The 16,324-nt window shown below is 43.6% G+C and overlaps 1 protein-coding gene across 5 annotated transcripts in view; it reads right to left on the bottom strand.

The window, feature by feature from the left end:
* Positions 1–16,324, bottom strand: part of Pml (PML nuclear body scaffold) — a 43,277-nt gene that overhangs the window by 12,000 nt on the left and 14,953 nt on the right. For 3 of the 5 annotated variants that reach the window (XM_027923793.2, XM_027923809.2, XM_027923800.3), the window contains exons 3-7: positions 6,447–7,027; positions 5,320–5,390; positions 2,276–2,413; positions 1,587–1,845; positions 340–392 (exon numbers count right to left, since the gene is read on the bottom strand). In XM_027923793.2, coding sequence (XP_027779594.2) covers positions 340–392; positions 1,587–1,845; positions 2,276–2,413; positions 5,320–5,390; positions 6,447–7,027 — 1,102 coding nt within the window. The remainder of the gene's footprint in view (positions 1–339; positions 393–1,586; positions 1,846–2,275; positions 2,414–5,319; positions 5,391–6,446; positions 7,028–16,324) is intronic. The other 2 variants (XM_027923794.2, XM_027923803.3) reach the window with 1 other exon arrangement.

Raw genomic sequence — 16,324 nt, 5'->3', positions numbered from 1 at the left:
ATGTAGAGGACAGAAAATATGTGAGGAAGTTGCTCCAGACAAATGCCTTGGACATTCCAGAGGAGAGCCAGGGCCCCGAAAGGAAGTGCTCTAGCAAGCATTGCAAGAATACATGCGGCCACCGAAGGCTCCTGCCTTGGTGTGGTGAGAGGGCTGGGGTAGTCCAGGCATTTAGCTGGCACTTAAGAGACTCTCCTTGGGACAGCTTAGGCCTTAATGCCTTGCTGGAAAATTCCCTAGGCGCAAGGCAAGTCTGAGAGTCACCTGCTGTGGCTGTGGCCCCTGGGACCTGGAATAAGGGGAGGCTGGAGTCCTGGGTCGAACTTCTGGGCCACTCACCGAGTTCTCGGCATCTGAGTCTTCTGAGCTGCTGATCACAACGATGCGCTCCTCTGAAACAGCGAGGGAAGGTGACATTAGGTCCTTCCTGGAATGCACACTGGCTAGGGTGCGGGGTGCTCACTGGGATAGAGTGGGGTCCTTGCAGGTCAGTAGACTGGGGGTGATGAAGCATTGCGGGGTGATGTGAACATTCATCACATGTGCCAGGGTGGATCTGCTTTCTGTTCAGGTTTGGGTTACTAACACATGAATTTTTATCATTCCCTATTGTGTCTCATCTATGAATATTTAATGCAGCTACTGGTCCTGAATGCAGAATTTGCTCTCTATATAGGAGGCCTTAACAACCACTACCTGGTTTAGAACTTTTTGTGATTTTTCTTTTCCCCCCAAAACAGGGTCTTTCCATTGACCAGGCTGGCTCTAAACTCCTGGGTGCAAGTGATGCTCCTGTCTTAGCCTCTAGAGTTATAGGTGTATGCCACCATACCCTATAAACCTTTTACAGTCCTAAAGAAGCACATTGGCTTGTTCCAATCTTAGCCCTATGAGCTTAGCTATCTAGAATTAAAAGATGCTTCATCTAGTTAATAGAAACCCTTTGATGATCAACAGCATTTGTGAATAAGGAATAGCAGTCAGGGCTCAGGGTATGACAAGGGTCAGGGGTCAATCTGGGACCTACAATGAACAAAGCTGAACTCTAGGTCAGGAAGATCCATGAAAAAAATTAAAACAAACTAACAAACAAAAAAACACCCTGTTATTCCAGCATCCTTGGTATTGACCTCAATTCCTGCTCAAGGACTCAGACTAAGATATCTCATGACTAAACAACTCAGTGAGACCCTGTCTCTAAAAAAAAAAAAAAAAAAATCTCATGAGGACAAAGGAGATACTTAGGTAGAAAAATTGGGGGAAATGATGGACATGAACTTTACCCAAGTCCTCTTTGGGACTGTGCTAGTCATTCACCAAACATTTCCTGGGGACACCCACCCTGTGCACAGGCATGATGCTAGGCACTGGAAGAATGTTCTGGGGAAAGGATTCATAGCACTGAGCATGCTAGCCCCTCGGTTCCCTGAACAGGCATCACAGCAAAGCACACAATAAACTGGCAGCTCAGAGAAAGACACACAAGGGCATCCTGTTGGCTTTGCATTCCTGGGTAGGGTCAGAATGCAGAAGGGTCCCACCCAGACCCTGGAGGGCAGCATTTGCTGCCCTAACCACCTCCCTACCTGCCTCCCCAGCGTCGCCAAGCACGTGGTTGTTGTTGGGCAAGAGGACCTCTTTTCCTATGATGGGGCTTTCAGGGCTGGGGGGTCCATCCAAATGGGGAGGTGAGACAGCCTTGGAGGTACTGGGCCTGGGCTGCTCCGGGGAACTTGGAGCCAATCTCGCCTCCTTGTCTTCCTCAGACTCCAGCTTGATGACCTTCCTGGAACACTGGGTATGGCAGGACTTCCTCTTCTTGGGGGTGGTTGTGTTGGAGACCTCCTGTGCAGTGGGGAGTCACAAGGCTAGGTCAGGGGCTCCAGGGTTGGAAGCAGAGATCCTGTCTGGTTGCTGGAGTCCTAGGGCCATGTTTTTGCTCCTGCTATTCCCTCTGCCACACAGAATGTCCCTCTTCAGACAGGAAACCTCCCACACCGCCATGCGCACTGCTCCTAGCTGCTGACCACCAACCTCTGCTGCTCTTTGACAGTACTGGGTGTCCCAGCACCCCAGCTGGGCTGGAGTGGCTCATGCTTAGAGGAGAACTTCATGATGGTGCAGCCAAGAGCAAGGGAGGGCACAGAGTAGATGTCAAGCAAATACTTCCTCCTGAAGAGCTTCTGAAGGCTGGGATTTTCACCCTAGCTTCAGCTGACTGTCCTGGTAGAATGTGGGGGCCTTCTGAAAGAGGCAGGGGCTGGGAGAGGCTTACCTCACTGTAAGAGGAGCCTTTGATGGAGAAGGCATACAGTGGCACAGGGTGTGCTCCGGGCACCGACTGTACCACAGCCACAGGTTGGGCCTCAGCCAGCCCCAGGGCCTGGGCCTGCACCCTCTGTGCCTCGTCCGGCTGTGAAGTCAGGAAACAAGAGAATCAGAAATGATCAGGCAGCAGGTCTTGGGCCCATGACCCCAGGCCTGCAGGCAGCCTCAGATAGACTCCCTGGTCCCGAGCTTGGAGCTCACTGGGGACAAGGAGTCTTCCCTCTCCATGACTTCACCTGCTCCCGACCTTGGTGTCCAGGCACCAATTAAGTTCCTGGGTATCTTAACAAGGCTGGAAGATACCTCAGGGACCACTCCTCCTCAAGACATGGCCACGAGCCAGCCCGGCTTGTACGTATCCAGGCACAAGGTGCTTGCTGCCAAGACTACACATTTCCATCAGTGAGAAATCCTCCCACTGGGCAGAACCTGGCCTCCTGTGAACTTGAGTCTGCCCCCTGGGCCTTACCTCTACTGGTCAGCTACTATACAAGTTGGACCAATTACTTAAAACTCACTGAGCCTCAGTCCCTTCTGTAAAATGGGAATAATAATACTTACCTCAAATGGCAGTATGGAAGAAATGTATTAAATTCAAGCAAAATGTTTAGGAGAGCACCTGGCACTTAAAAAGTGCTATTAATGGTGATGATGATGATAACGATGATGATAAATACTGTTTTTATTACTACTCAATGCCAGGCTCAGGGCCAAGTGCTTCATGTACCTATATCAAAACGATGTAGCAGTCATTGCTGAAACCGTATATCTCTAAATATTTTATGATACTCCATTTCTGGGTAGTATTCTTATATAGACTATATCTGTAAGCATTACCTCTTCAATAATAATTGTTATAATTATTACATAATTTTAATGCCTTTTGAAGAAACTAAGCAAAGAAAAAAATAAAAATAGATATTTAGGGGCTGGGATTGTAGCTCAGTGGTAGAGCACTTGCCTAGCATGTGTGAAGCTAGGTTTGATCCTCAGCACCACATAAATAAATAGGACAGGGGTTGTAGCTCAATGGTAGATCACTTGCCTTGCATGTGTGAGGCACTGGGTTCGAATCTCAGCACCACATAAAAATAAATAAATAAATAAAGACACTGTGTCCATCTACCACTAAAAAAAATAAAAAATAAAATAAAGAAAGAAAAAAAATAGATAATTTTATTTCATATTATTTCTTTGCAGACGTCCACTTTAGCACTGTTTGTGGTAATAAAACTACCGACAATAGGGAACTGGCTAAACAAGGCACTCCATCCATTTAAAAGACCACAAATAGGTGGCAGGAAGCTTTCTACTACTGACTTCCCCGCCAAAAGGTGCCAGGAGACAGGCACAGTGGTGTACACCTGTAATCCCAGTGGTTCTGAAGTCTAAGGCAAGAGGATTGCAAGTTCAAAGCCAGCCCCAGCAATTTAGCAAGGGCCTAAACAACTTAATGAGACCCTGTGTCTAAATAAGATATTAAAAAGGGCTAGAGATATGGCTGTGGTTAAGTGCCCTTGGGTTCACTTCTTGGTACCAAAAAAAAAAAAAGTGCCAGCAAAGTATTAGGAAGCTTTCTACTACTGACAGGGAAAGAATTTTGAAATACATCATTGAGCACAAAAACCCAGAGTACAACACCATGTATACATTGTGTTATGCTATCTTTGCATAATAATGAAGTAGAAAAGGCAAGCATCTACAATCATATTTTCTTATAATTACATGAAAAAATTCTGAATGATTTATAAGAAATGAAAAAAGATAAGTATCTGGGCATAAGAATTGGCAGATGAGGGAGGAGGGAGACAAGCTATTTGTCACTTTCTATATTTTAATTTCTGACTGTGTGACTATATGACCTATTAGAAAATAAATTAAATTGCCTTCTTATTTTGAAAGTATGTATATGGGGATGCAGTACCCAAGGTAGTAAGAGTTGGCTTTTAATCCTGCCTCTAGTTTGCTGTGTGTGGCCTTGGGGAAGGCCTCTTTGGCTTCATCCTCTGAAAAGAGGGGCTTAGACTTCATACTCTCTTCTAGTTCTAAAACTTTCAGACTCTTAAGTCCTACCTCCCCCAGGAAGCCTCTCCTGATTGCCTCAGCCCACAGCAATCTCTCTGTCCTACGGATCACACCCTGGTAAAGCTTGCTGTACCTCTGCCTCACCAGAAGATTTGCTTTCCATGGAGAACTGCTCAGTGCTGAGCCCAGACCCTTGACAGGAACATATGAGCTGGAGTGACTAGTCTGGGGAAGAGACCACCTGGCAGGTCCAGGAAGGAACTGAGAAGGCTTATCCTGCCAGAGGGGAGCCATGCCTGTGAGCACTGAAGGGGGCAAGCTGAAGGGATGCCACCACCCAGGAAGAACTTTCTAAGTCAGAGCCATCCAGAGATGGGAGTGGCTGCCTCCAGAATGAACGACCTTCCTGTCTCTGGAGGGGTGCTCACGAAAGCTGGACAGGCGTTCTGCAGAGGTAAAGCCAACATGAGATGGCATATGAGATGGCTGTTGCTCTTAGGTATGATGGCCCTGGAATCATACTTAGGAAGGAGATCTGACTCCTGGCCTCATTCTCTCAACCAAGAACCATGTGTGGGAGAAGGACGAGGGTAAGGTCCACCTAAGTTGACCCCAGGAAATGACTTACATGTTTGGAGTAGAGTAAAGGGAACAGGGAGGTCATCTGCCACATTCAACAGGGCTGCTGTCAGTAACCACTGCCTTCTCCACCTCAGGATCTAACCCCTCTGAATGTGGCTCTGGGGCTCCTCCTGGCGCAGGCGGTTGAGCGCTTTGTGCACGAAGTCATGCATGTCCATCAATAGCTACTTTGGCATGTAGGAGCTCAGAGCCATCTAGCCAAACCCTCCTTAATGCCTTCTTCAACTCCCTCCCAATAAATGCTCCAGTCTAGCCACTTGCTGTACTTCTCAGACACAGGGACACCACCTACTACCTCCCCTTCACACCTCAAACCCCTCTCACCAAGTCAACATCAAAAGGCTCCCTGGGAGTTCCGGCAGTCTCTGGGCTGGCTCTCCTGCATACAGCTGCATCTGGAGAACACAGAGAAGGGATGGCAGGTCAGAGACATCCCAGTGAGGGGCATCCTGGCCTGGGACAGTGACAGAGAGTAATTCTGTTGCTTTCTCTGGACACCCATTCTCCAGGACATCTCTGTGGAGAGGGTGGCAGTTGGAAGAAAAGCTCCCTTGTCTGCAGTAGGCCTGAACCCAGCCAGAAGGGAGAAAGGGGCAGCATTAAAGAACAACTGTGTTTGACTCCAAACCCCAAGTATACCTTTCTCCATCTCCAAGCCAACAGCAAGGCAAAAAGTAGATGACCATTTCTGCTCACTGACTCCTATGGGGTGAGAGCTCTTCCTGATCCAATGCCTGGCTTATATTTAATCTAATATAAAATTCTCATGCTTCAGACTAAAATAATTCTCTCTCTGCCGCTGACCAGTTACAATATCCAAAGCACTGTTTAAACTCTGGGGTCATTTCCCAGATATGGAGAAATACTCACTGCTTAGGTGGAGAAGGCACAAGTCATGCTCACTCTAGGAGCATGCCTTTATGAGCCCAAGTTCATCAGCTCCAGGTGAAGTAAGTAAGTTCTCCACCACTGACACCTGCTCAGGTAACTTTGGATTGTCCCTCTACCAGCTGCTCAGAGCTCAGATTCCAGCTTAGAGATTTAGTCAAAAAGCCCTGACATCCCCCATGTGCCCTGTTCCCCTCTCCCAATCATTTTGAAAGCCCCACACAGAGCTGCTTCAATTCCTGGAGTTTGATGCAGAGCCAAGCACTGTGTCATTCTCCAGCTCCCAAGTGCCCAGTACTAGGCAGAGACCAGAAAGGTTGTCAGCTGCCAGGGGTAAGGTTTTGAGCAAGCACCCAATCACTCCCCAGAGATTTTGTTAGGCCCCACCTTCCAGCTAACTTCTCTATTCCTGAGAACCGGGGCTTAAGAGCCTCCTAGAGTGGGCTAAAATGATATGCCAGGTTGGGTACTCAGGTCTGCAGTGTGTCAACTTCCACATGTTCCTCAGGGGTCACAGCTATTCTACAGGGTCCTATAAAAACCCTCAAATGACCACAGCTTACCTGTTCCCTGGGTGATGCAAGAGACGAAGTCCTGCAGGCGAACCTTGAACTCCTCGAAGCCATCTGTGTGCAGAGCAGCTTGCAGGCTCTGGGGCTCCTCCTGGCGTAAGCGGTTGAGCGCTTTGTGCACGAAGTCATGCATGTCCAGAACCTCCTGGTCGGAGGCATAGCGCTTCATCCTCTGCACCAGCGCACCGCCAGTGCGGATGCGCTGCAGCACAGCATCCAGGCGACGAAGCTGGCTGGCCATCTCTTGGTAATCTCGCTGGTACTGCTCATTCACTGCATCCAGCAGCTCGCGCTCCCGTGCCAGCACATGTGCTACCACCTGGCGTACATGTGTGCTAATCAGCTCCTCTGTGTCCGCGCGCGCACGGCCCAGCTGGCCAATGGCTGAGCGCATCTCTGCGTGCGCAGTGCTGAAGGTACTGTCCTGCTCTTGCAGTGCGTGTGCCATAGTGTCCAACTCCTCTTGCCGCTGCTGGATCTCTGCGCTGATGTCGCACTTGAGGTCGCTGTGGTCCCTGTCCAGGAGTGCACAGGAACAGCACAGCGGCTTGGAACAGCCTCGGCAGTAAATACTGCGGACACACAAGACCATCCCTGAGTTAAGGCTCTCCTACAATTTTTCCCTTTAAATTTTCATTATTAAATTCCTATTCCAAAATTACCAAACTTTGAATCATGACATGTTTTTAGGTTCGTGCTGTTCCCAATTCAGTGTTAATGGTTATGTTGGTAGAACAACTACCAATAAAACAACAGTGTTTAAAAAGTTACTACAGCTGTACGCTGTGGCGCATGCCTATAATCCTAGCAGTTTGGGAGGCGGAGACAGAAGGATTGTGAGTTCAAAGCCAGCCTCAGCAAAAGTGAGGTACTAAGAAATTCAGTGAGTCTCCAAATAAAATACAAAATAGGGCTGGGATGTGGCTCAGTGGTGGAGTACCCTTGAGTTTAATTCTTGGTACCAAAAAAAAAACAAAAACAAAAAAAAGTTACTACAGTAACAATTTCTCCATCCATGCAGAGATGCAAAATTATACAAAAAGAAAGTAATACTCTCCCTTCCACCACCTCTGAGGCACCAGGTGAGCATGTAGGATGCATCCTTCCCACTTTTCTCCACTCAAATCACCTTACACAGATGCCCTGGCTGCTGCTGCTTGTAGAATTCTAAGGACTGGACATAAATCATCCCACTTAACCTTTGCAAGAGCCCATTAGGTGAGAATTATCATTATCCTTATTACAGATGAAATAACCAAGACATACTGACATTAAATAATTGACCTAGATATCTAAACAATTTGGATAGTTGATGTTTGTTCTTTAAAAGAATGAAGCCAAGTCGAGTGCATTGGTACACACCTGCTGGGCTGCATAGGACTAAAACACTCAGGGGTCACTCCAGGGGAACTGGGCTAACTGGGCTGCACGAAATAACCATGAGACAGAAATACCTTTTTCTTTGGGGATGCTGTGCCGGCTCCTCTGACCTTTAGGGGAGAGAGAGAGAGAGAGAGAGAGAGAGAGAGAGAGAGAGAGCAAGCGCAAGCGTGACCCCTTTTATTGAGGAGAAGCTATTCAAATGAGGCAAGGGGTCAGGTTTCAGAGGGCTGAGTCTAGACTCATGATGTCTGCTGTCAGCAGGTTGACTGACATCTAGGAAGGCCACACCCAAGGGCACAGTAAGAGAAGGGGACACATAAAGGGTGTTTCCATGGAACATTCTATCCCAAACAGGGCAAGGGGTAATATTACAAAGGAACAGGTGAGCATAGCTCCACCCATGGGGATGTAGGAAGGCATGCCCATGCACGAAGACACAGTAGCTTACACCCTAAAGATTGGGGCTATCGTCTGGGTTGACCCAGGATGCCGCCCCAATCAGAAGGGAAGACAGACACAGTCACGTGCTAGTCCACCTCCCCCCACACACCTGTAATCCCAGCCACTGGAGAGGCTGAGGCAGATGGATGGATTACTTGGGCCTAGGAGTTGGAGGCCAGGCCTGGTAATATAGCAAGACCCTGACTCAAAACAAAAACAAGATTATGCTACATCATCACTTTGTAACTTCTTCCTCTAGCCTTATTTCCATTTAGGGCATTTCTCTAGTTCTATAGGAGTAGATCTAATATTCTCACATTCACATTCTCATTCTCTCTCTCTCTCTCTCTCCCCCTCCCTTCCTCCCTCCCTCTTTTGATATTGGGAATTGAAGCCAGGGGTGTTTGACCACTGAGTTATATTCCCAGTCCTTTTTATTTTTTATTTGGAAACAAGGTGTCACTAAATTGCAAAGGTGGCCTCTGAACTTGCAATCCTCCTACCTCAGTCTCCCAAGTCTCTGAGATTAAAAGGTACGTGCTACCACAAGCAGCTTGTATTTTCTTTAATAGATCCATCATTTTCTAAATAGACAATGGGTTCAGTCATTCTCTCTTTGACAGGCATTCCTGTGATTTCCTGTTGGCACATCTTCTTCCTTCCTTCCTTCCTTCCTTTCTTACTTTTTATTTTTTTCCAATATGAACAATGATGTAATAACATCTATGTTATTAAATGTTTTAAGTACTTTTTTCCTATGAAATAAAGTACAAATAAGAGGATTGCTACATCAAAGAGTGTATATTTTTAATAACTTACGTAATTGATATATTTAATTAATAATTAGTTTGTGAGATAATGGCTATTTTAATTAGGTGGATTGAGCCATTCCACGATGTATACATATTTCAAAACATCATGGTGTGTACTGTAAATTATGTAATTTTTATCCATTTAATATGTATTTTTCTTTCTTTCTTTCTTTTTTAGCTAGCAGACATTTTGATAGATTTTTACCACATTAATCTCCCTATCAAACCTGTGAATGTTACTTTACATGCAGAAGGGACTTTGAAGGTATGACTGAATTAAGAATCTTGAGATAAAGAGATTATCCTGGATTATCTGGGTGGATCTAATGTTATCCCAGTAGTTGTTATAAAGGAAAGAGGGGGGAGGCAGAAGAATGAGAGGAGATGTGAAGAGAGCCGAGGCTGGAGGGATGCTGTGCTGCTGGCTTTGAGAATGGACGGGGCAATGTACCAAGGAATGAAAGCAGCCTTTGGAATCTGGGAAAGGCAAGGAAAAAAGTCCCACCAAGAGCCACCTAAAAGGAACAAAGCCCTGCTGGCACTTTAATCTCAGACCCATTTGAGACTTCTGATCTCCAGATGGACAAGATAATACATCTGTATTTTTTAGGTCCCTAAATTTGTGGTAAAATGATTTTGTTATAGCAGCCATAGGAAACTAGTATAAATTCTCAGGTAAGAAGGCTAAGTTCATGCCTTTCACCACTGCTTTTTCAAATACTATCAAGAAAAATATTGCTAGTTATTTCTCCAGAAATATTGCCATAATTTGCTCACACCACCAATGGTAAGAAAAAGCCAGCCCACCTGAGACCAGGAAAGGGGTCTTAGCTGGGGCTACTTTGGCCTAAGTCACCAAGATCAAATTTTTCTGGAACTACCAACAGCCTGCTGACTGGCCTGACTCCTAACTCATGTCCTCCTTCACCAGCTCTCAACATTCCCATGCCATCCTAGGTGGTCAGGTCTCAGGGCTTGATCCCCCTGATCAAACACTGGAGACTTATTCCAGGCCAGCAGAGGCTTCTGGAGAACACAGATGTGGGAACAGGTGTCGCCAATGGGTCATAGGTATTCAGCTTTTCCAGCCTTGGGGAATCTGATCCAAGTAGGAGAGACCTATCAGAGACAGAGCCTCTGATGGAAGTTAAGCAGCACCTGGAGCAGAGACAGTATTGGGCAGTTGTGGGTCTGATGTTGACTCTATGTCCTTGGCCACTCATCCCCAGAGCCTCCAGCCCTCTGATAAGACTGAGGTGTAGATGTCGAACTGGAGTGACCCATTCAGGGGCTCCCCTCAGGACCAGGAATGACCTTCTTAGTCAACTGGTTCTTCCACCCTCATTCAAGGGACACTCACTGAGTCAATACTATGTGCTTGGCAAAATGGGGGAGACCAGTGGTGAGGTGGGTATCACCTCAGCAAGAACCCAAACTCAGCACACACAGGAGGAGGTATCTTTGGAAAGGCAAATAATATTTATTTGCTCCTGGAATTAAAAAAAATAAATAAACAAAATGCTGTTGTATTAATAATAAGAAATTGCTCCACAAAGTGGCTAAATTGCACCAGAATTGACAGAGGGGGGTGGATAAAAAAAAAACCTTAAGTCTATCCCTGCAAATGGGGATATATATATATATATATATATATATATATATATATGGGTTGGGAGTGCAGCTCAGTGGTAAAGTGCCTGCCTGGAATGTGCAAGGCCCTGGGCTCAATCCCAGTACTGAAAAAAAGAAAGAAAAGAAAAGAATGGGAAAAATTGCATGGTCGCATTCACAATAGCAATCTCCCCTCCCCCGCAAAAAGCTATAAAATACCTAGACATAATCCTAACATGATATGAAGAAGATGACAAAAACCCACTGAAAGATAAAGTCTAAAAATAAAACCCAGAAAAATGTAACAAGGTCCCAATTAGAGTTAGAGACATCAGACAGTATAAGATTAACTCTCAAGTTAATATAAAGATTTAAAGCAACTTTTGTCCAATTATGAATGAGATTTTGATACTTAGCCAAAATAAAGGGATAAACAGAACAAACAGCTAAAATTTTTCTGAAAAATCATCATAAGGAATGGACTTTTCTTGGCTAAAGACACTTGATAGAAGTGTCATTATTAAAAGAATGTTGCTAGGTGTAGTGGCACATGCTTGTAGTCTCACCTACTTGGGAGGCTGAGGCAGGAGGATCACCTTAGCCCACGAGTTTAAGACCAGCCTGGGCAACATGGCAAGACCTCATCTCAAAAGCAAGCAAACAAAAACAACAAAAAAGATCATGGTACTCAAAGAAAGATCAGATAGACACCCTGGCATCCTCAGGAATGTAATATACTATAGAGCAAGGAAAGCATCTCAAACTAAAGGGGTTTCCAAGAATGGGAGCCAGGGAATTGGCTGGCATTGGGGGGACAGGAGTCCAGCGACAGCCTTGCTCCTTTCTTCACATGCAGATATATTTCCAATGGATTTCAGATTTAAAATGAGAAAAACAACACCATGAAGGAGAAACTTTAGTCAACTCTTCACTTATCTCTTGATGCTGTAGAACTTAAAATCACTGAAGAAATGGAAGAATCAAACAATCCACAGATACTACTGCCTCAAAATTCAAAACGACACTTTTAAAATTTTTTTTTGCAAAGACATTCATGATTTATGTAATGACATAAGAAAGGCAAGTTATAGACATTAAGTGTTGTTCATTTTGTTTTAGATGATAAGAGACAGCAAGAAGGAAAGAGTCTATGGTAATACAGTGGTAGTAATCTCTTCCTTTCCCTCCACTCCTTTTCACCAATTTAGATCCTCCAAAAGTTTCTGTAATCAATTCTAAGATAAGGAGTTTGGACTTTAAATAGGAGCAATAAAGAACCCTCAAAGAGTATTCCATTTAGACATTACAACAAAGCTTTCTCTCCTTCCCTGGAATATATTGTTTTGCTTATCTCTTATGCCCATTGAGTGAATTTCCTACATTGTTAATATTTTAATAGTAGCTTCAGCATGTTTCCTGGGTTCTCAGCTTCCCCATCCTAAAGTGTCCATATCACACCAGGGCCACAGCATAGCAGAATGGAGGAGACAGTTGGGACTGAATCTGAGCTCTCCTAGTTCATGGCTGACCCCCTTGAGCAAATTCTCTCCAAATCTTAATTTCTCCACCTGTAAAACAGGAATCATAATGGTTCCCTCATAGACTATCATGAGGACAAGACGGGTTGGTATACATAATGTGCCCAGCACAACGCCGGTACACACTGGACATTCTGGAGCCATCAAGGAAGAGGGGGCAGTAGCCACACATGTACATGGCAGAGGTAGCCTTCTGCTGGAGGGAGAACCTCTCAAATTCAGATAGTAAGGAGACATCACCACTGAGGGTGTTCCCTGGGCTGTCCCCTTTCCAGCATGCACATGTCATTCCAGTCCAGTCACATCTCCTGAAGAAGACAGAGGAACAGGTCATCTCTGCTGTTTTAGGAAACAGGTAACTTGAATACAGGAAGAAGAAGCACTATGAAAATAGAACTGGTGGAGCTGGCACCAGAGCAGGACACTACAGCGGGGCCTGGTTTGCCTGAATGGCAACTAGAAAGCAGCCCCCCAAGCCTCCACCTCCACATGGCAACTTGGAGCTTTCACTCTGGTGAAGTAGCAAAGGAGCAGCTCTTCTGGAAACTCAAACAACTATAGGGCATAAAGGGACCCATCAGTCATCTGCACAGTAGTGTGAATGTATTTAACCAGAATGGTTTCATGCTATCTCTCAGGTGACAAGATTGAGGAAACAAGATTTCTAAAGCCAGGAGGAAAAGAGTAATTCTAAAACCTGGATTATTTTAGAAGAATGAACACATTATTCCTATTGATCTTCTCTCCAACTATTCATTGGTGTTTATTTTTTAAATTTTTTTTTTGTTATACATGACAGTAGAATGTATTTTGACATGTTACACGTACATGGATTATAACTTCCCATGGTGTTTATTTTTTAAAATTTATTTATTTTTTGGTACTGGGAATTGAACCCAGGGTCTCAACCACTGAGCCACATCCCTAGCCCTTTTTATTTGCTAAATTACCTAGGGCCTTGCTAAATTGCTAAGGCTAACCTTGAACGGGAAATCCTCCTGTGTCAGCCTCCAGAGTCATTGGGATTAACAGGTATGCACCCAGTTAGCTTCTCATTGGTTTTGAGAAGGTAGAGTGGAGAGCCTGAGAACTCAAAGAAGAAAACACCAGAAGTTAGAGAAGAAACAAGGAAATAAGTGAAAGAGGGAAGCACTTTCTATCTCATATTACATCTTATGCTGGCCCTTTACACAAGAATGAGGAAGAGAAAGTTTGTGTTTTCTTTCCCTACTCTTCTCCACACAGGTGCCTCCTCCCAAGACATATGGCAGGTAGATGGTGGAAGACAGTGTCTGTTGGACCACATCACTTATTCAATAAGTAGCAGGTATGTTGCTGCGTGTATTCCTGCTCCCCTTAGCATCATTAGGCCAGTGAATGGCACTACCATTTGGCAGCCACTCAAGCCAGGGACCAATGGGGTCATCCCATTGGATGCTGCATCACTTCAATAATAATTCATCATTAAGTTTTCCTGAGAGAAAACTTTTTAAAAAATATAGGATTGGGAATATAGCACAGTTATAGAGCACTTATCTTGCATGCATAAGACCCCCCCTGGGTTCAATCCCCCAGCCCAGCAAAAAAAAAAAAATTTAATGATGAGTATCAACTTTGTGAAGGCATGAGCCTGGAGTGCAAAGATGATAAAGGCAGAATTCTGGCCCCTCAGCCTGTCACATCAGCTCCCACTGTTGCTGTCTTTGTTCTTGCTTTGATTATTGTTCATCTCCCAGGGCACCATCTTGTACTTGGCCTTCCCACCTTGGTCTCTTCAACCCCAATCAACTTTTCTTAGTATTTTCAACATGGAATTTTTAAAGCATGATTATTAGCATCAGAAGCAGAGGTGATAGCAATGATACCCCTCATAAGTACAATCAAAATAGTGTCATATCTGTTATATTGCTAAGAAAGGAGATCCAAGCTTTGGAGAAAGTCAGATCACCTAGGGAAATCATAACAATATACTACAATTATATAGTATTGAATGCTGGTGCACATTAACATAACATGGATTTACCTGCCAATAAATGTTACCAGAAATAAGACAAGGTTTATCACCTAGAAAATACAGTGATTACTGAGATGTTTTTACTTAAATCTGATTTGCTTTCAGTAAGTGAAACGTCAAAAGAGATGGGAATAGCTAAAGTAATCAGTCAATTAAAAGTAAGCATAAGAAAAAAGATGTTTGATATTTAAGGTAACAATAACACAACATCATATTAGGCAAGTAACATATGGTTAAAACAAAAAGTTCCATCTGGTTGTGCCAATCCTGAAATACCTCACTAACCCTAAAAGCTTTGAAAGAAATATATCTTTGAAGCTTGGTAAGTCTTTTTTTTTTTTTTTTTTGGATACAGGGGATTGAACCTACTGTAAAATCTGCCACAGCAGGAATTTGTTACAAAATTCAATGGCTAAGTTAATCATTAAATGTTAATTGAATTCAATGATGTAGAAAATAAGCAGTTAACTCCGTATGTGACATAAATAATTCTGATATTCTCAAGTATTTTTAGAATAATGTGTAGAAAATTATTTTTATTTTTTAAAATATGTTTTTAGTTGTTAATGGACCTTTATTTAATTATTTTTTTATTTATATGCAGTGCTGAGAATTGAACCCAGAGCCTCACACATGCCAGGCAACTGCTTTATCCCTGAGCCACATCCCCAGCCCGCGAAAATTATTTTTATATAGCTTTGAACATATTTGGTGGTTCTGATATTGGTTACTCATTCAATAGTCATAAAATAAAGAAGTTCCCTGAAATATTTTTAGATTACTAATCTGAAAATACTTAAAATTAATAAATAAAAACAACTGTAATTCTAGTGGAAATAATCCAAGAAAAAGAAAGCAATGAGAAGGAAGAAAAGGAAGTCAGAGGAGTAAACAATTTCATGGAAAAAACCAGAATTTTTAAACTGAAGGAGCATGCCATTCCTGAATAATTTAATATAAAATGCTCAATACCGAGACAACTTGGTTAATTAATAAATTTCAAGAACGAAAACTATCTTTAGGCATCAATACAGAAAAAGCAAATCAGTTTGGCCTCAACCCTCAGTTCATGAACATTAGATGGCAGACAGCAGTGTCTACAAAGTTTTGAAGAAAAGATTGTGACCCAGAACTATCATACCCAGAAAAGATGCCATTCAAGTATAGAGTACACAGAGACATTCTCAACACCAAGAGACTCAAGGAACTCAGAACACAGAAGACCTTCCTGAAGAAAATTGCTTCTTGTTGACAGCATTCATCCAAGAAGAGCTCAACTGGAATACAGAATTCAGGGGCTGGAGATGTAGCCCATTTATTGAGTACCTGCCTAGAATGAGTGAGGCCCTGGGTTTGATTTCCAATACTGAAAAATAAATTAAAAAAAAATATATATATATACATACAAAATTTGGGAAAAACAAGGTTAAGGTGAAAGAACCAGTGCCAAATGTCTACTACTACTGTCTAATATGGAAGCTTTTCATTAAAAATGAACTATGAAGGCTCCAACTACTTAATGTCTTAGTATTTTTTTTTTTTTTAAATCTTAGAGAGATCTTTTAGGAAGATTTGTTTTGAGGTGCTGGGGATTGAACCCCAGGGACTCACACATGCTAGGCGCTCTACCACTGAGCCACACCCCCACCCCTAGAAAGATATTTAAGAAAATATGTCTTTGAAGCTTGGTAAGTCTATTTTTTTGGGGGAGGGGTTACTGGGGATTGAACCCAGGGGCACATAACCACTGAACCACATCTCCAACCCTTTTTATTTTTTATTTTGAGACAGGGTCTCACTAAGTTACCTAGGACTTCACTAAGATGCTGAGGCTGGCTTTGAACTTGTGATCTTCCTGCCTCAGCCTCCAGAGCCACTAGGATTATAGGAGTAAATCTAATTTTACATTAGTTCTTTTTCTTCTGTTAAATTTAAAGAAAATTAAGCTTCACATTGCTTAAGTAGCAAGCTCACTCTTAATAACAGGGGCACACAGTCTGCAGTCAGGATCCTGCAGCCTGTTCTCAGCAAGCTCTTCTGTCGGGTAGCTCCTTTGGACAATGGAAATAA

The sequence above is a fragment of the Marmota flaviventris genome, chromosome 2 (assembly GCF_047511675.1).
Source record: "Marmota flaviventris isolate mMarFla1 chromosome 2, mMarFla1.hap1, whole genome shotgun sequence".
NCBI lineage: Eukaryota > Metazoa > Chordata > Mammalia > Rodentia > Sciuridae > Marmota > Marmota flaviventris.
This window is presented reverse-complemented; position numbering and strand designations above follow the sequence as displayed.